The sequence below is a fragment of the Miniopterus schreibersii genome (genome assembly GCF_964146895.1).
Source record: "Miniopterus schreibersii genome assembly, chromosome: 5".
Lineage (NCBI taxonomy): Eukaryota > Metazoa > Chordata > Mammalia > Chiroptera > Miniopteridae > Miniopterus > Miniopterus schreibersii.
The window spans coordinates 56026511-56047029 of record NC_138106.1 but is presented as its reverse complement, the minus strand read 5'-3'; the positions used below and the strand labels follow the sequence as shown (position 1 = coordinate 56047029).

At 46.9% G+C, this 20519-nt stretch overlaps 1 protein-coding gene across 1 annotated transcript; it reads left to right on the top strand.

The window, feature by feature from the left end:
* Positions 1–6194: 6194 nt before the first annotated feature.
* On the top strand, positions 6195–20519 carry TAGLN3 (transgelin 3). The gene is made up of 5 exons (XM_081139058.1): positions 6195–6722; positions 6870–7212; positions 8288–8462; positions 17913–18015; positions 19809–20519. The coding sequence occupies exons 2-5, from the start codon at positions 7003–7005 to the stop codon at positions 19948–19950; spliced, it is 630 nt and encodes a 209-aa protein (XP_080995184.1). The 5' UTR covers positions 6195–6722; positions 6870–7002; the 3' UTR covers positions 19951–20519.

Genomic DNA, 20519 nt, shown 5'->3' with positions numbered 1-20519 from the left:
TATTTTGCCTGTTATATTTGAGCTTAAAATAAAGGTTATCTTTTTTAAACGCTCAAAAGTACAATGATGTAAAGAGGATATGTAGTTTCTAAATTTTGGCTTATTTGTAATTTGGGGGACATTTTAAACAATGATGTATTTCATATTCTAAAGAGGGAATTAATCTTTATATAGTATTGCTTACCTGCAGAAACATTTCTTTTTTATTAATATGTGCCTTAAGTTTAAATAGCCAAGTGATTGCCATCTAAATTAGAAGACTTTCAGAAGTGCAGATATAGTAAGAAAATATGAAATATTAGTACAAAGCTTTTGTTTCTTTTTTTAAATAACTGCAGTAGTCAGTCTTGATATTATTGAGTTGGTGTTTGTAGCTTTTAAGTTTGGTTGGACATTATTCAGCTTGCTTGGATTATGTCGGTCAAAGTAAAACTTAAAGTTGACAGCATGAAGAATGTTGGGATAAAATTCTTGTGCCATAAAGAGTTAACATAGCAGTCTGACAATTTATCCTCAGAGACCTGCTTACAAGATTGGCCCTTGGCTGGCGTCTGGGAACTTAAATTAAGGAGCGTTCCCAGTACTGATAAGTGGCTCACTGTGCATAAACTGTGCTAACAATGTGGTTTGTGCTGAAACCTGCTTTCCTTCTGGGAGTATGGTTTTGGTAGGTGCCAGGCAGAGACTACCTAAGTGATCAGCTCCCGATAAACACTCTGGGCACTGGGTCTGACAAGCTTCCCGGTGGACATTTCCCGTGTGCATAACACGACTGGAAGAGTGGAGTCTTCGACGCTTGTACCTGGTTTTTCCAGATTTCATCCCAGGTTCCTTTTCCCTTTGCGGATTGTGCTTTGTATCCTTTCACTGTAATAAATTGTAACTGTGAGTAGAACTGCATGCCAAGCCCTGTGAGTCCTAACAAATCAAACCTGGGGATGATATTGGAGACACCAAAGAGATATGAAACAGGTTAATGTCCTACAAGACAATAAAACTACAATCTGTGAGTTAACTTTTTAAAAAATATATATATTGATTTCAGAGAGAGGAAGGGAGGGGGGAGAGAGAGAAACATCAATGATGAGTCATTGATCGGCTGCCTCCTGCACCCCCTGACTGGGAATCGAGCCCACAACCCGGGCATGTGCCCTGACCGGGAATTGAACCTTGACCTCTTGGATCCTAGGTTGGTGTTCCACTGCTGAGCTGCACCTGGCCAGACTATCTTTTATATCAAACAAAGATCATTTACAAATAAAAAATATATGAATCGTGTGCCACAGTGTCTGGTGCTAGAGAGAGTTGGTAGTGGATAGCAGGGTAGCCATCCCAGTCACTGCTAGGCAGAATTACAAAGATGAAGAAAGTGCCTGGCCCATGAGAGTTCTAGGGTTAAATATAACTGCACTAAAATGTAGTAAATATAATTACAGATTCATAGTATATCTGTATAGGAAATAAAGCATAGTGGTTATGGACAGAGACTATAGAGCTTGGGTTTACATCCTGGCTCACCACTTACTAGCCCTGTGACAGCAATATACTTACCCTCCCTGAGGTTTCCTCATCTGTAAACCTAGATAATAAAGTGTCAGAATCAAGTAAGTACAGCACAAATAGAACAGTGACACATAGGAGTCCGTACCTCTTTGCCTTTATTAGGCAGAGCACAGTCCAGTGAGAAACCGATGAACACAGTCCTTGAGGGTTTAGGAAGAAAAGTGGAGGCAAAGACATAGGTTTTCTCAAGCTGCCCTGCATTGGGCTTTCTTAACCTCACAATTCCAAACTGGTGGGTAGTTGTGTGATATCCTTTCAAGTGTTCAATGACTAGAGAGAGGGGGAGGGGAAAACCTTCACTGTCTAAAGACAGAGTTTAAAATTTAGTCTAGCTTTGCAGAGGGTCACATCACAAATTCCAGAAAAGTTTGAATCAGTGGGATTTAGTGTACTCTAGTACGTCATTAATTACTTCAGTGTTCTCAAGTTTTCCCCAAAGCACTCCCCCCCCCCCCAGAAGCACTCTAATGACGTATATACAGTGGCATGGGAAATGCTCAAACAACCAGCAGCCCCTGAGTACCTTATCCTCTGGAACTCCTGCATTATTTAAAAAGGGACCTGACCCCTCTAAACAATCTCAGCATGTGCAGTGGGAAGGAAGGCTAAGCGAGGCCACTTAATATACTGCATTTGCTTTTGCTGCATCTGCTGAGCTTGGAGGCATTTCCAGGCAAATTTAAACAGCATGCTGTTCTCTGAGGAACCAGAGGAGGTAAAGGGCTTCGGGCAAGGCTAGGCTTTATAAAGGATGGAGACAGGGCAAGGAGAATGTTACCACCACATAACTGTTTCCAGGGCAGCGCCCACAAAAAATATGTGAAATATTCTTTTAAATTTGGGATTGTTTACAAAAGAAAAAAAACCTGAAGAACTTTTATTTTCTGGAGGAAGATGGGTGGAATTTAGACATACCTTTTTATTTTATTTTATTTTTTGTTGAAAGTATTACGAATGTCTCCCTTCCCCCCCCCCCCCATTGACCACCTCCACCCTGCTCCCACCCCCTCCCCAGGCCTTCACCACACATACACCTTTTTAAGATCCCCTTTACACACAAATCTAAAATTTTTGGTTTAGAACATAATCATCTATGCATAACTTGGTTTGATTAAAAAATGTGATGATTTGCTCTGTTGAGAGAATATACCTAGAAAAAGGCAGGCACATTTTTTTAACCAAATGTGTCTTCAGAGGAAATGATCCTTTCCCATTTGGGCTCTCTCTTTTCTGGAGCTTCCAGGATTTTGCTGACATACAAAAGGAACTCAAAGGTCAGCTCAGTGAAACCTTTCCTGAAGCACCCTCATCTCTCTGTTTCCAAGAAGTTTGTCGCTGGAACCTCTGTGCTCTCTTATGAAAAGCAAGCCCTCTGCTCATGCCTTTTCAATAGAACTTGCTCCTTGGAGATTCTCAGCTTATATGCCGGCCTCCCTCTCTCAAAGGACCGTTGAGGTCAGAGGTGTGTCCCTTGTTTACCCCCACTGCCTCTGACCACGCTACACCAACCCATTTGCTGGCTGCTCCTCCTTACCCGCCTCATAATGTTAATATTCCCTTTTCTTTCTGACCTTGGTACTTACTTATTTACCTTGAGCAACCATACCAATGTTCCGTGTTTTAAGTGCTACCTGCGTGCACGTGATTCAAGTACATTCTTCCCTTCGAGACTTTTCTCTTGAGCTCCAAATACATAAACCCGCTGCCTAATGAACGGGGATGAACCGCGGGCCTCCCAAAGGCAGTAAGTGCAAACCTTATTACCCTTCCCCCTTTAGCTCCCTCCTCCCCACCAGTCCCCTTACAACAACTGGCAGCACCATTACCCCTGTATACAGGTCAGACTTGTCAGTCACCTGCCCCTCTCCCTTTCCTTCATCCAAGTCAGAACTGATGGTTCTCTTTCCCTATGGAAAAACACAAATTCTTTTGCATGATACATTAAGTCTAGGTTTTCAAGGGGTCAGAGAAGCGGGGAGAGCCCTGGTTCCTAGAGTTTACCGACATCCATGCAGAAAGAGTCTTGTCTGGACTGGTTTCATGCTACCACTGTGATGTCACCCAATACGAGGAAGATGGGAAGAAGTGGCCAGTACCACGTTGTTATGTAGAATATACGCTATGCTGATGAAAAAGGGGCCACATACTAAAACCTGACAAGCTCAGGGAGGCCGGCATGAGGGGCCTTACAAACTCAGAGACGGGGTGTTCTGAATATAAAAATTCCTAACTAAAAGTGGGTCATGGAGCAGGAGGAGTAGTCATGTCCTGGGCTGTAGCTTCCTTGACAAAGGTCAATCTTTACCTCTGAAATTGTCTATTGTCTTTGTGCATCTAAGATAACATACCTTTGAAAGAGCAGAGGAATATGCTTTCCAGACCCAAATTTCCCTGCTTTGCTTTCCTCACGTTCCTCATCTACCACCATGGACTTCATGTAAACCTCCCTGTTTCCTCCTTCAATTCTAATGTATAAAATAAGCTGCAAAATTGCCATTCTTCAGAGAGTTTTCTCAATCTGTTGAGATTTTTCTTCTTGGTCATCGCTGTCTGTTTGGCTCAAATAAACTCTTTTATAAGACTTTCTCTTAGGCTGGACATTCTTTCATGGACAGCTATATAGAGACAATAAACATAAATACCCTAAAAAACATAGGTAATATTAAAATGTAGCAAAATAAACTAGAAAGTGATATGTTTTGAGTCTTTGACTTTGGCTTGTAACATAATTTAAGTGTAAGTTTACATAATTTAATTGCTTATAATGGCTGAATTTAACAACTGGTCCTCAAAATTCCTAAAAATCTAACCATAAGCACTTGCAATCACACTACTTTATGATCTGGAGCCTGCCTGACATTCCAGCCTAATTTTTCTTACTATGTGTCTCTTCCCTATAACCTATGTTTTGTGATATTAGAACATTTTTACCTTCTTACATAAGTTGCCTTTGCACTAATGTTTTCTATCCCCCTGCCTCAGCCACCCACCTGGCAAATACCTTGCCCCATTCACCTGGCAAACACATACTCATCTTTTAAGACTTAAAGTTATCTCATGTATAAACCTTCTCCCTAACCCCGGGTATAATTGTACCTTTGTACGATTTTTAGCATGATACCTGGCTGGCATTTATTGTTTACAAGTTTAACTTTGCTACTAAACCAAGTTGCCATGTCTCATTCATTTTTTAAAATCTCAGATATATTGGCCCTTAAAAATGTTGTTGAGAAATTAACTATAATACTAGTAGGCACTCAGTTAATATAGGGTTGGGCCAATTTCCACTGTCACTCCTCCAGGGAATCAAGCTTTTTTCCTTTAATAACTTCCTGTGGATTTCTGGACACGTCTAACCTATACCTTGCTGGCAAAGACTGCCCTCCTCCCCCACTTTGCTGCCATATTCCAGAATATTGAGCTCAAGCATTCACTGAAAACACCCAGTTATTTTGTTACAATGGAAAAAAATCTTTGGGTACAAAAGATCTGCAAAGTATCTGAAAAAATATAAAAGGGGCCAATGCACCTCTTTCAGAATTGTTTCTGTCTTTATTAATAAACCAACATCTTTCTTAGAGCAATTCCAGACGCAGAGAAAGTGTCATGCCTTCGGTCTGGGCCTCCCTTTCCTTAGTCTCAGGTTGGAATCAACCACATTGCTGCCACCCATGATGCAACTCAGTGATGTTCAAGATTCTGCTGACAGTTTTCCTGCCCTTTCCCTGAGCCCCAAGTCTCCGGAAAGAGTTCTGTTGTCTTTAGAGCTTCTTCAACTGGAGACTAAACGCAGCATCAAGACCTGCATTAGTCAGCCCTTCTCGTGCTGTTTGCTAAACTGACTGCTCTCCTCAAAGCTCCTGATTCTCCCACAATCCTTAGTTTTTCAGAATTCTCTCTCCTAGGCCTTCAACTACTGGCCACTAAGTCTTTTCTCAGGCACACCAACCACATATGTACTAAGTAATTAAATTTTCACTAGTCCAGACCCCAGCTGGCAGTAGATTTTTCTCAATACGTGTATTATTTGAGGAGTCATTTCCTGCATAGCTTCTAATCAATTTCCCACAAAAACAAAGATCTCCATCCCATGTACTAGAATTGCTTTATCTAATGTGCCTGAGTCAGTTGATCGATCCTTCCAGAGGCAAGAATTATACTTTATTTCTCCTGAGCACAGTACTTGACACAGGTAAGTGCTCAAAAACTATTTGTTGAATGAACCGGAGAACTCAGAGACTTACACAAAACCAGTAAAACTCTATCTTTACTCCCAGTTTAGGAAGATAAACAGCTAAACCTTTTAACAGTTATAAAATCTTCAGGCCAACTTAAGTCTGATGATTTCCCCAGAGGTCTTGTTTGCTAATATCAAATACTCAGTTACCACCAATAGCATATCAGTTATCCTTTACTGTTCCTTAACTAAAATAAACAAAATCTTTACCCTCTCTCCAAATCTTCTATTCCAAGAGTTCTTAGCATAATGAGCTCTTTTCAATTTATAAAACATCCTCTTACGGTCTTTCTGTTAAAAACAGCTTCAAAAAGCTACATTCCTTGAATAAGTCAGACTGAGGCACAACAGTTTCCCACCAGGATGGAAGTTTCTGGATGAAATCTGGCTGGCAGCAGAATAAGCGAATGGTTGCAGCTCTCAGCCCCTCCCGTCCTGCCAGACAACTGTTCCCTCGGCGCTGGGGGAAGCGGCCTGGCAGCTCCGGACAGATGGACAGCTGAGCGAGGACCCTCCCCCAGGCCCCATCCCCTGCGCAGCTGTGCGCTGGCCCCGGGTCCCACCCGCGCCCCCCCCCCCCCCCCCCCCGGAGGGGAAGGAATCCTGCAGCTGCGAAAGGCTCCCAGCGGGAGGAGGCGGCGGGCTCGACCGCACAGGAGCGGGCTGGCTTTTTGGAGGGCTCTTAGCAACGGCCCTGGGGTGACCCTCCTCAGCCTGGAAAAAAATCGAATCAGTGCCCCGTTCTTTCCAACGCCATGCAGCATCGGCAGCCCCACGTCCAGGCGGCCTTCCTCTCCGCCTGTTCATCACCTGCCCTTCCCCACCTCAGGGTTCCTGCCTTTGCAAAGTGCTGCTAGTGGGGCTAAGAAACGGCCACCCAGCCCCCCCGCTGCTGCCTGGGGGTTCCGCCTCGATTGTGATTGTGAGTCCCTGTGCACCATCTCATCGGGTGGATAGGCGGGACCGGGAGGCGGGTTCCAGCCCCCCACCCCCACCCCCACCCCGGACCCACAGGGGCTTTATTGTAGAGTCACTGGCGTGTGGCTGCGCTTTTCTGGCTTGTTTGTAGGTGAAACCCCAGTGGCTTCATTGGCTCCCTGATTTAAACCACGCCCGGCTTTCTGGCCGCTTCGCAGGCGCGGGGCCGGCGGCCCAGCCACATCCAGCCCCGCGCGCCCGGAGCTCGCGCCGCTATTGTGTGGATGCCGCGCGCCCGCGCCGCGCTCGCAGAGATGGCGAACCGCGGCCCCAGCTACGGCCTGAGCCGAGAGGTGCAGGAGAAGATCGAGCAGAAGTATGACGCCGACCTGGAGAACAAGCTGGTGGACTGGATCATCCTGCAGTGCGCCGAGGACATAGAGCACCCGCCCCCCGGCAGGGCCCACTTTCAGCAATGGTTAATGGACGGGACGGTAAGGACGGCGAGCGCGGTGGGCAGGGAAACCCTCCAGGGTCTTCTCTGGCCAGGTGAGGCTGCGGGAGGAGCTGCTGTGGCCAGCTCTGCGTCCCCTGGGGGGGGGGGGGAACGGAGATGCGCTTATTTCTCCGGGGTTGGAAGGTCCGGGCGCCCCGCACAATTCCCCAGCTAGCGCAGCTTCCTTCTGAGTCGTTGGCAAAGCCCAAGCCCTTTTGCTCTTCCAGCGAGACTAGAGATAAGTGTTTCCTTGAGATCGCTCCAGCTTTTTTGGTGCATCAGCTCATCTGGAGCCATTCCCTCCCCGGGGGAATGGATTGGTTACATAGTAAAACAAAGGAGAGGGGGGGAGACTAACTACCTGCCTTCCCAGAGCCATGCTCCCTGGGGGTGCTCAGTGTCTGCCTGGTGAATGGAGGGGTTCTCAGGAAACTGAAGGGAATCCTTATTAGACAACTGCTTTTCTGATCAGATGCTCCTGTGTTTTGGGGAATCCAGGACCTCAGGCTCTGCTGATTCAAACAAGCCGATCTTTTTCCTGCAGGGTGTGATTGTTGTTACATAACTGCTATCCCATGCCTCCCCGTTGGGTTGCCCAGCACTGGGGTTATAGGTGTCTGGGACCAGTGTACCCAGTTCATTCCGTTGGTGTACACATCATTAGCACACACGGGATGAGTTACTGAAGGCTGAGTCGGGTCTGCCCTTTGATAGCAGAAATAATCTTAGATTCTATCATTTGACCACCCTGGGCACCACCACTAGCGCATCCCTGTATTGAAGTCTGGAATCATGGCCTCATCCCTGCGCATCCTTCCCTCTCTGTAAACACTTATCCTCACCCAGAAAAAGGAAGGGAGAAGCAAGGACGGAAGGCGATCCCCGGGCTACTGGACCCACCGAGGTCTTTGGGGTTTGGCATGGGAGCCTGGCCACCCAGCCGAGAGCCCATGCCTTCCTGGGCTCAAGACTTGCCTGTCAGCTGTGTCCGATGGGGGTTAGGCTTTACTTTGCATTAGTGATGAGTAAATATGAAGGGAAAATGGATGCTGTTCCTCCCTTTCCACCTTCAGGTTCTGTGCAAGCTGATAAACAGTTTATACCCACCTGGACAAGAGCCCATTGCCAAGATCTCAGAGTCCAAGATGGCTTTTAAGCAGATGGAGCAGATCTCCCAGTTCCTAAAAGCTGCAGAGATCTACGGTGTCAGGACCACTGACATTTTTCAGACAGTGGATTTATGGGAAGGTAAACTGCCCTGTGCCTTCGGGGATTGTTCTCCCCTCCCCCTCCCTTTGCCCACCTCTTTGTGAAACCCGCTCACAATGTTCTTCCTTGTGCCTGTGTGTGGGGGGGGGGGTACCAGCTGTCACTCGGGGGTGTCATTAGCTTCCCCTTTATGGTGTTCTATTGAAAGGGGTATCGTCCTCTAAGGGAATGTTCCCCAGGACACAGCAGGGACCTCAGCAAACTAAGGAGTAAACAGAGAGGAAGCTAAAATGGTTACATGGATGCCTTTCATTCCTGCTATCCCTCCCACATCATAATTTTTATGAACAAATGGTAGCTACTGAAGAGTGTGTGTGTGTGTGTGTGTGTGTTTGTGTGTGTGTGTGTGTGTGTGTGTTTCTGACTCACCAGCAGCGGGGCTCATAGACAAAGCCACCTGGTACAATTTTGTCATTCAATCTGAGAAATAAATAGCACCTCAACCATTTATTAAACGATTATCTGGAAGCTTGGTGACTATACGTTCCACATATGTATTCTCTCAGAGAGTGTGACAATGATTTCTTCTTTCACATTTGCGAATTGACTTGAGTAAGAGACCTTAAGAGGCATAAAAATCAAATCACATTTCTGGAGATATTTAACAATCCACCATTATTGGAGGGAAAATGTGAATGGAGACACTGCCAGAGAATTGAGGACCTCTGGTCATAGTGCTGAATGTCCCCCTGAGCCCAAATGTAGGTGCCCATCCATGCAGCTGTTCTCACTAAGCCTGCCTGGGAGATGCAGACCAGCCCCAGCAGGATGTCCAGGTTGACTCTGCTCTCTCCTGCTCATTGTCACTGGCTGTCATCTGTGGCCCAACCAATAGGATGCTCGGAGCAGTGACCCAAATGGTTCTGCTGACAGTGAGAGTAGGGTAACTTTCCTGTGATCAATAGACAATGAGATTTTAAGGGACATTCAGATGATGGCTGAAATGGATTTCTAGCAGAGGACCATTCTATTAACAATTTATAAAGATACAATTGACTCCTTACTCCTTACCCCACCCCACCCCCCTCTGTATCAGGCAGAGAGCAGGCATTTCCTGTTTCCCTCAGAGGTGAGTAAAAACCCTACAATGCCCATCAATTTTCCTTGTGTTTGCCATTACTTAGAAACTCGGGTACCCAGACCTTCGGCCAGGCTGTTGACTTCATGGGCACTTGCCTCCAAATCCCCATGGAATGTCACAGTGGAGACTTTCTTTTTAGATCAAAACTATGAAGAGTGTCCTCAGCTCATAAAGATAGCTAGTCATGGTTCAAACGCTTCACTACACGGTGCCAATCAATTCTCCTACAGTTCTACGAAGCAAAGGTTATTAATTTGCCCATTTCATAGATGACAGACCTGGAGCTTGCCCATGATTTACATGTGTACATCATTTGGCCGGCTAGGAATTAGCAGGACTCAAACTCAGCCTCTTTGATGCCGAAGAATAAAGCCTTATCTGCTCTGCCAAGCCACGCGCTGGCCGGGAGGCTTTTCCTTCGCCTATGCTTTGAGTGTGCTGTTGAGTCATAACGGTGACGGATGAAGCCGTAGAGGAGCAGGATGAGTCAGGGCTGTGTGGGACAAAAGGCTGGAGCCTTGCACTAGCTGGGGGGTTTGCATAAATGAAAGGGGCCTCAAGAGGCACCCCGAGTGCAGGAAGTGTAGGAGGATGACAAACCTGGGAGGTGTGTGGCAGGTGTGCATCTCCAGGGTGCTTTTCTGTCTTTCCATTACTGAGGATGCTTTGCTCACCTTTTCCCTTTTCCAAAGACTATACAGATGAACTTTATACCCAGAAGGTGCTGACAGTGAAGGGGGAGGGATATAAGGAGCAGTGGTCCTTGAAAAACAGAGCAGGTAGAGTCTATACCACCTGCCCAGCCCTCTTAGGGAAGAGAGAGGTTGAGAGGCATGAGATAGTGTAGTGGACAAATGGACTCCAGGACAAGTTAATGCTCCTAGAAAAAGTAAACAAGGCAGGCACTGAGGGGTCTTGCCCCCAGGGCAGAAGGATGGGGCTTTAAAGGAAATAAGGGAGGAAACTCACTCCAAGGGTGCTGTAGTAGGAAGGGATAGCTGGCCGTAGGAAAGCAGATGCTTAGGAGTGTTCAGATAGCCTCTAGAGGCCCGGGCGTGGTGGCCCTCTCCATGGAGGGGCAACTGACAGCTGAATTTCAGGGAGATTCATTCTAAGTGTTAGAGGGAATATTTGACATTCCCCAGGATCACTGTCTGAAGCTGGTCACTATGCAGTGGAGCAAGTGGTGGGAAGGTGGGTTCTTTTGAGCAGAGAAAGGGGGAAGGGTGATGGCTCTAGGAGGCCCGGTAGTGAGACCCACAGTACTTTACATGGAGTAAGCAACTGAGGCTGGGTCCTTTCTGTTAGAGCTGGTTGTCACGCATGAGCTTGGGCATGAGTATGCTGGCATCGGTGGGATGCTGCGAGGCACGGTTAGTGTGTCTATGTGTGTATGAGCGTGTTCATGTTTGTATACAGAGCTATCGGACTAGCCATTTGCTTAGCTTAGTGCCACATAAACTCCCTACTGCTCTGCACCTTGACTGTGGTTTTCAGTTTATTGACATTCATTCCTGATTCTGTGCATGTGGCTGTGGCTCCTGCAGGGCCAGCCTTCCTTGCCTGAGTACTCCTCTTCCTCCTCTGCAGGCATTTTATGCTCGACACCTCTCAGCCCCCCAGCCCCCTGCCCGGCCTCTTTCCAAGTAGGACTGTGCTTGCTCACGGCTGCCCAGTGACTCTGTGCCGCTGTTAGGTCACGGACATATAAAGCTGCAGGAGCCCAGGCTTGCCAAATGCCTTCTCATTTAGTTAGGCTTTAGTTATCCAGACAGGCTCCAGATATACCCACTATCCTGAAAACCCTTTTAGATACAACTTAAAATGTTTGGAATGGAATGGGGGCAACCAGAATGAAAGGTTTGGAGCTTTAAAAAGGAACCCAGGGCTGAATGGTCCAGAAAACAACCCAACCATAGGGATACATACTATAGATAAGACTACTGGAGTTACCCGGGGAGGAAGCTGGTGATGCAGAAGGAATGAGGGTGCTTAGAGCTATGGGAGGGAACTGGCCAAGTCTCTCTTGGAGAGAAGGTGAATGCCTGGCTGCTGACTTTCAGATTTTCCCTGGGGCACTGGAAAGGGCAGGGGTAGGGCAGAGACAGGGCTGTCTCAGCTGTTGGTGACTCAGAGGAGAGCAAACTGGAGGTTAGATTTTAGATTTCAGCATCTTCAGAGGGAAAGGGGGAAGGAGAGAAAGGGAGGAGCTAGAAAAGGTGTGTGTGTTGGGGTGTGTGTGTGTAAGAGAGAACACGTGAGAGCTAGTGAGTATGCTGGTCAGACAGACCCACAGAACATCTGCCCTGGAAGGTAGTCAAGTGCAGACTCTTGAGTCAGAAATTAGACTGTGTGGTTTAAAGCTCTGCTCCACGATGTGTCAATTAACTTTTCTAAGCTTCTATTTCCTCGGCTGTAAATGGGACTAATTGTATCTATTTCACAAGGTTGATAGGGGAAGTAAGTGAGATAAAGCACAAAAAGTGCTTAGCATAATGCATGGCAATAATAGAGCATAATAAATGTAAAAATTACTACTGTCATTGGCCTGGCATTTTTTTAAGACTAATACAAAACGAGAGCACAGGAACAAGGCTGGAAAGGCACAATTCTGTCTTGTAACAAATGGATTTCATTAATGGCTTCACACAGAAGCTGGTGGGGCTGCTGGGATGACCTTTGCCCTCACCTCCTCTGCAATTCCCTGGTAGGGAGGGGCGAGCTTTGCAGGTCACCTTACTGATTTTTTTTCTACCTCCTGGTCAATACCCTCTTGATGTCTTTCCCCAATTCTAGACCCAGAAGGTCCCAGTACAGTGGAAAGAGCATGAGTTTGGGATTCAGGTGGATGGGTTGAAACTCTTCTTTAGCTACATCCTGGTTCTGTGACCTTGTTTGAGCTGCTTATCTCTCAGAGCCTCAGCTTCCTTCCCTGTAAACAGATCTAGCGTCTCCTTCAAGGGGTTCTTGAAGGATTAAGTACTATGTAAAATGCCTAATAGACATCTAATAAATGCTGGCTTCCTTCCCCTACACTCAGTCCATCAGCAACTAACCTTTCGGGTTTCTTTGCATAACTATGTGGTGAGCATTACACATGTAGACTTCTAGAAGGCCAGAGCAGGCAAGGCTCAAAGATCAGTCAAACCTGATTCCTATTCTCCGTGATTATACTGACGACAATCCTGGACACATGGTTTTGTCACGCCTCCCTGCTCCCCTCCCGGGTGACTGGGAGTGAGGGAGGAGGTGTGGTTTTACATCCAGGGGTGGAGTGCCTGGAAGGTCCAAATATATTCTCTGAGGAGGTGTCGCTGCATGTGTCATTCCTCAACAGCAGAGCACAGAGACACTTCACCCAGTTTGAGAGATATTCTGGGATTTCATGACATACCAGTAGTGCCTTGGGACATCACAGATGCCTCCTGTGTGAAGCCTCCTTTTCTATCAGAACAGATTTCACAGCATTTATTCAAAGTGCTGCTCATGATTGTGTTTGGCTGGTTTTCCCCCCAGCAGGGGTTCTCAGACTCGTGTGCATCAGAATTACCTGGTTAAAACACAGATTGCTGGACCCACCCCCAGAGGTATTAAGTGTGGGGTAGGGCCTAGGAATTTGTTTTTCTTACTAATTCATAGGTGATGCTGCTTCTGCTGGTCTGGGGACCCCGCTTTGAGAACCACTGCCTTAGAGAGTTTCTCCAGGGAGACGAGCAACAAAAATGCATAAAACCCACAGTGCAAGTCCAGTCTCCCCTCTGGCATTTCTCCATTGACTACAGCAATATTTCCTCTACCCTGAATGGAGAGTTGGGGCTATGCCTAAGTTATTACTCAGGGATATAAGAAATGGTTCCTTCATCCACGGATTGCTTTCTCTGTAAGTCTCAGAAAGATGAACAAAGCCAGTAATCCAAGAGTAGCAAGGATGAGTCAAAATTAATATGATATAGAAGAAGCTCTGAAGCAGAGTTTTGACCACAAGACTGATTTTTAGTATGGAAAGTACAATGTCCAGCCTGACTTTCCCCACCAATATGATGTCTCTCTCGCCATTTTTCTTTCTTTTCACTGTTCTGTTCCTTTTTTCTTTTCAGAGACATGCAGAAGCTGTCCTGAAAGTAATAGAAAAAAATTTAAGAGAACAAAATTTTTGTTCTAGTATTTTTAGGGTAATAGCCCTCAAACTCTATAGGCATTAAGAATCCCTGGAGCCCAGCCGGGCATGCTCAGCAGTTACGCATCAACCTAGGATCCAGCTGATTGGGGTTTGATTCCCGGTCAGGGCACATGCCTGGGTTGTGGACTCGATCCCCAGTTGGGGGCCTGCAGGAGGCAGCTGATCAATGATGACTCTCTCAGCATTGATGTTTCTCTCTCTCTCCTTCTCCCTTCCTCTCTCTGAAATCAACAAAGATATATTAAAAAAAAAAAAAAGAATCTCTGGAGATGACCATTCAGTCATTTGGAGTAGAAGAAATACCACACTTGGAGAAACAATGCTTTGTGATAATGCAGAAAACAGGGAGCACTCTATTGCCAAGTAGAAGTGTCAGTTGCTATCTGAGACTCTGAAAAGATTTTCTGGTGAGACAGGGAAGCTACTGGGCCATCATCTGTTTTTTACAACTACAAGTTTTTATTAGCTTCACTGGTGATAAGAGGCTAGAAGATTCCAGGTAGCCTGATTAAAACTCTGGAGCTGTTAGTATACATTTGGTCTCTCTGCTTTCATGTGTCACTACTGTTCTTATGGCCAGCAGTCTCATTTTTGGATCACCACTAGGACTCAGTCCCATTTCTGCTCTTGAGCATCTAGAAAATTCCCAGCACCTAGTTGGTACTTCTTTAGGACTATATATTGTTTTTCCTCGGGAGAATAGCCTTCAGCAGTGATTTTCAAGCTGTCTTGCCAAAGTATCTAGGGTAGCTTTCAGGGAGCAGAGAGATTCCGGGCTGCCAGGCCTCTGAGCTGGTTCACAGCTTGGAGGAGAGCCCTTCTAATTACTGATTTTACTACTTGACTTTGTGGAAGATATCTCTGAAGGAAGGAGTTATTGCTTAACAAATATTTACTATTTATCACATGCCAGACATTTTGATCTTTTAAAAAACTGAAAACCAAAGAATTGGAGCAGCGCTTGCCTATCCAGTCTGGCTGCATCAGAATCATCTCAGGAGATGATCCCAGAATCTGAGTTTTTAAGATTTGCAGGTAATTCTGATATTCAGTCTAGTTTGGGAGTCACCAGGTGAAACCCATGTTTCTCAAACTTGCCTGATGGAGCTTATTAAAAATATAAACTCCTAGGCCTGCCGATTCAGTCTTTCCAGGGATTGACCTCAAATATCGTATTTTTAAAGAGATCCCCTGCACCGTCCCATAATCATCCAAGGAGCTCAGAAACCCTGCCCTGAAGCACGTTTTGTTCTAGGCAGATGGTATACTTGGTGGTGACACCAGCAGTTTAGCTTTTGTTGCTTTCTCCTGGCACACTTTGCAGATTTTGCTTCAGCTTACTGCACTTTAGACATTTAAATTTTTGAACCCCAGTTATAGGAATCAGCTTCCACCGATGGCTCCTTTCCACCCAGCGCAATTGATCTGGGCATCGGAACTGATAAAAGAAGTGAGGCTGGGCAGAGGCCCTCATGCCATTTTGTCAGCTCAAGAATGCTGGAATTCTTCACAGGAGCATCCTCTAGAAAACTAACCAGACATGACAGGAAAACAAGCTAGACATGAACTAGTTATAGATACAGATTTCTGTTCATTATGTTCTTTAGAATCTTGACAATAACTAACTTGATTTGCACACGAATGGGCGACTCTAGGCCCCAACTGCTTTTTCTTGCTTTAATCTTATTTGAGTTGAGAACTGGAGAAATCATTTCGGACAAAAACACTCAAAGACTCGCCGCCGTTGGTTGGTGCCCTTGATCTTGTAGAGCCCAAGAACTGCGCCCAGCTTTCTCCTCCCAGTGCCTTCCACTTGGCCTGGTCCTGAAGCCGCCACTGCCAGCCCTTCAGATCGTCCTTGTCACTGAGGCAGGTGCCTCTACCAGCCTGAATTGGGCACCCAAGTAGGGTGGCCTAGTGGACAGTTTGTGGGCTTTATTTTCAGACACCAGAGCTAGAGCCAGGCCCTGGTTTACTTGTTGGGTGTCTCTGAGCATGTTAATTCCCCTGAATTCGTTTTTCTGTCCACACATTGGGAGAAATAACATCAATTCTATGGGGTCGATGTCACATATAGTGAAGCATCTGGCCTATAATTTATATCAAATCTCTTGCCCTGGGAACTCTCGAAAGGAAAACCCTTCCATGTCATTCCTGTCTAACGCCTCCTTCCCTAGCTTCGTTTGCCCCAATCATGTGTTTCCTTTTCTACGCTGTGGGATGAGGGTGGGGTGGTATTTAGTTCTAGGTTCCAGGATATCTTCCTGTTGCCCCCAACTTAGTTCCCTCCACCCTTTCTGGGTTCCTGTAGTATATACACTAGCCAGCTATCTGGGAGGGAGGCTGGGTCTACGGTTAACAGAACTTCCCTCTGCACCCACGGTTCCAGGGCAGTGTCTGAGACTGAGGTGCTGGCTGCCAGGCACCACGAATTCCCAGAACCTGGACATACCAGACCCGCTCTTTCCAACCATCAGACACGTTCCCAGTGTGCTCTTGGTACAGTGGAGATGAGTGATACACCCTAACCTCCCTAAGCCTCCCCGTGCTTAATCACTTCTCTAGGTTCTCCTTAATGACACACTTCTTAAGAGCAAACCCTCTCCCTATTTCTTCCCAGTGATCCTTCAGAATATCATTGCTATAATTCTATTTTTTAAGTATGAAGTGCCCTGTTTTTCAGTGACGAGAGAAATGCTTTTCATCAGTAGAAGAGAAGAATCATTCTAATAACCACCTCTGTTTCCTGTCTTAATTCTCAGTATTCCTTGTGTCTTTTTCTTCCATCTGCTGCCCAGATTCTCCATTCTCCACCCTCCACCCCCCGGCTGTCCCTTGAGTCTGGAGGACTCTCCATTGAGAGCATTTTATCCCTGTGTCCATTAACTGGTCCCGCAGGGCCTCGGGATCCAGGAAATCGTCCATGGTTAATGGGACAGAGGAGAGAGGCGAGGGAAGAAGGATCTGCTGTCTCTCTCGTCTTTGAATAAATGGACATCCTGAACTGGACTTCCTCTGTGGGCCTTAATTGCTTATTTTATTAGAGTTACACTCCATTTTCACTTTCCATCTGCCTTTCCCCCAGAATCCTGTGTTTCCCAGTGACTGAGCTGCAGCAGCTGGGCTGGAGAGACCACAGATGGTTCACTCAGGCTAAAGAGATCCTGCTCCCACCCGGCTAAATCCTGCCTTCTTTTCTAACCCTGTGCCTTTAGATTTTGCACTTGGCTTGCATGGACCTTGGATCTGGCTCTGAATTGCAGGGCTAACCACACAGCAGCATCTTTCTCAGTTCGGGACATGTCAGTCAACTGGAAGGGAGAAAAGATGGGAGGAGCAGGCTGCCCCGGACGGTCCAGATGCCCTCTCTGTGGGTTAAGGGTCCCTGGGCTCCTCAGCTAACAGTGCTTCCCCTCCCTTAGGTACACCTCTCTCTCCACCCCTCTCTCTCTTTCTCCCTTTCTCTCCCTTTCTTTCACGCACGCACACCCACCAGTTATTTATTGTCTCCATAACTCCTTCCAGCAGCACAAAATAAAGGGCCTGTCATTTGTGTCACGTTGAGTGCTTCTGTGTTGAATTGTTTTCCTTCATTTGCCAGGCCTCCAGCCCAAACAGCCATGTGATCAGTTTGATGCACATGGGTGATTTTAGATCCTTTTAACCCAGATAAAGTGAAAGAGAGAAGCCACCTGGGGTTCGGTGCAGTTAATCCATCCAAGCAGTTTCTTTCCAGTCTCCTTTTCTCTTTCCCGTCCTGAGGAAAGTCCTCTTCTTCAGTCGACCACTCCAGTCTGCCCTCAGACCTCTCACCACAGCCTGCCGCACCCACCGAGGCCAGGGCCTCTGCTCAGGGCAGGGCCCCCCGAGATCTGAGCTGCTAAGTGTTTGGAGTGTTTGATTCAGACAGCAACTCTGAATGGATTAGAAACTGGCATCTCTGGTATGCACCACATAGAAATGAATGAGCCAGATGATATTTTGTTCCTTTCTGAGCGGTTTGGCTATAGTTGTTCGGGCCACTTCGAGAAGTATTTGATATCTCTGTCCCCTGAATGTGATCGCCTGCAGCCTCCTATCAGAACTTCCTTCCTGAAGGTCTAGCCCATCCTTCCAAGTTCCTTGGCTCTGACACATGCTTGGCTTGAATCTCTTCATTGGTTTCCAGGGAAGGACATGGCAGCTGTGCAGAGGACCCTGATGGCTCTAGGCAGCGTTGCAGTCACCAAGGATGATGGCTGCTACCGGGGAGAGCCATCCTGGTTTCACAGGTAAAATCCCTTCTCCACCTTGCTGGAGCAGAGGCTGATTTTAACAAAAGGGAGCTGCTGAAGCCTTGTAGCTCCCAGAGGCTATTTCAACACAAAACATCTAAGGACAAGTACTTCTGGCCCCACCACTGAGTCCCCCAGAGCAAGGGAAGACCGATGCTGATGTTCAGGTCAGCATCCACCCAGGGCAGAAATGGTCGGGCCTTTCCTACCATTGTTTCCATCTCTGCCCGGGTTCTGTTTCTCCTGAGACTGAGCAGGACTGAATTGCTTTTCTCAGAGGTGGCCTGATGTCTGAACTTGGTTTTATTATGACCCCAGTAGCCCTGAATCAATCTAATTATCTATTTATCTAGCTATCCACATAATGAAGGGAAAATAGGTCCTATTGCCTAGGACAGTGGTTAATGCCTGCTGTCTTGGTATATTTATTAATAGCACTTTCTTTCACTCTCAGAAGTAGCCTGGTCTGGATAACAAATTATATGGTCATGTCAGTAAAGGTCCTTTTCCTAAGGAGATTTGTTTTGTTGTTTTTTCACGGGGTCGGGGGTAGCAAGGGAGCTGAAACTCAACCCAATAACTCAGTGGGAGATGAAGAGAAAATAATTTGTTGTACCAGATAACTGAGTCTTCATTTCCCTAACCCCCTTTTCTTCTTGACAGTTATGAAAAGGTGTAAGTCTGTGTCATTTTAAAAGAACCTGGCTTGAAAATCTAGATATTGGCCAGCTGAAATCCTGGTTTTAGTCCCAGCTTCATTAATGACCTGCCATGGTCTCTATGGCCCCCAAACCAAAATTACTTACTATCTGAAGTTTGCTGACTTCTAGTCTAGAGTAAGAAATTTCTCCTTTATAACTCCTGGGTCCTTCAGCTCTAAAATGGAACATGAACCCTTGGCCTTTGCAGGAAAGGGGTGGAACGGGATTAATGACATGCTTTGTAAGAAGAGCTGGCTTTAATTTTCATAAGTGTTTGAAGTAACTGTGAGAGAGAGGGTGACAGGAAAACTGAGTGTGAAATCCTCAGAGAGGTAGCTACTGATCTTTGCTGGAAATTCTAGAAAACCATCTGGGCTTCTAAGGAGTAAGAGATCCTGCATCATGGCAGGGCTTGCCTGTGGCGGGGGTCATTGCTTAGGATAGAACCATTGCTCAGAGTGGGGCCATAGCTCAGGGTAGACTCACAGCTCAGAGTGGGGCCATAGCTCAGGGTAGACTCACAGCTCAGAGTAGGGCCATAGCTCAGGGTAGACTCACAGCTCAGAGTAGGGCCATAGCTCAGGGTAGACTCACAGCTCAGAGTGGGGCCATAGCTCAGGGTAGACTCACAGCTCAGAGTGGGGCCATAGCTCAGGGTAGACTCACAGCTCAGAGTGGGGCCATAGCTCAGGGTAGACTCACAGCTCAGAGTAGGGCCATAGCTCAGGGTAGACTCACAGCTCAGAGTAGGGCCATAGCTCAGGGTAGACTCACAGCTCAGAGTGGGGCCATAGCTCAGGGTAGACTCACAGCTCAGAGTAGACTCATAGCTCAGAGTAGTGCCATAGCTCAAGGTAGAACCATGGCTCAGCATAGGGTCATAGCTCAAGGTAGGGCCATAGCTCATGGTAGAACCATAGGTCAGAGTAGGGCCATAGCTCAAAGAGGGACCATAGTTTCGGCCGACTGTAGCCTAGGATAGGGCCCGCTCTTCTATCTGGTGACTCCCACTAAGGCCTGACTGCACATCTTGGGAAGGATTTGAAAACTGTCAGAATGACATTATTCCATCTCACTCCTTCTGCCCAGGAAAGCCCAGCAGAACCGGAGGGGATTTTCAGAGGAGCAGCTCCGCCAGGGACAGAACGTGATAGGTCTGCAGATGGGCAGCAACAAGGGCGCCTCCCAGGCGGGCATGACGGGGTACGGGATGCCCAGGCAGATCATGTGAGACGCCGCACGCATCCCGGGTAGAGAGGACGAACGCTCCACACCGCGGTCTCTATGACAAAGAAATAGTTAGTCGCCTTCCGACCTTTCTCAAAGCCTCCTGTCCCCGGTTTGCAAGTGCTGCCTTTCTGCTGAGAATCCGCGTTGCCTCCTGCTGCCACCTCCTGTTCGTTTCGAGAACTATGCAAAGACTCCGCTGCCCCGCCCTCCGCTCCTTTGCCCTCAAGTCTCCGTTTGTCTGATTATTTATTTATTTATTTGCCCCAGATCTCCCCCTCAACTTATAGAACACACCAAATAAACAAACTAGTCTTGTGTCTTGAAGTGTCAGCTTCATTCTCTGTCCCAGGGACTTCGCAGGCAGGGCTGATTTCTGTCTCATTCGAGTGGCCAGCAGGATGGAATTAAGCCGGAGCTGCGGCTGTGGACAGAGGTCGTTCGCTTCGAGGACGCCCTTGCAAGGCTGTGATGTTTACCTCTGCAGTTGTGGTCGAAAGTTCAGAAATGGTTTCGCCCACTCTGAGAACCGAATGCCATAAATTCAAGAATAAAGCCTTTGACCCCCATGAA

What these genes read in the sequence shown, in the direction of transcription:
- TAGLN3 (XM_081139058.1), top strand. Translation starts at nt 7,003, where the DNA reads ATGCCGCGCGCCCGCGCCGCGCTCGCAGAGATGGCGAACCGCGGCCCC. An exon ending in AATGGTTAATGGACGGGACG is followed by an intron (nt 7,213 to 8,287) that starts GTAAGGACGGCG and finishes TTCCACCTTCAG; the next exon opens with GTTCTGTGCAAGCTGATAAA. An exon ending in GAGCCATCCTGGTTTCACAG is followed by an intron (nt 18,016 to 19,808) that starts GTAAAATCCCTT and finishes CCTTCTGCCCAG; the next exon opens with GAAAGCCCAGCAGAACCGGA.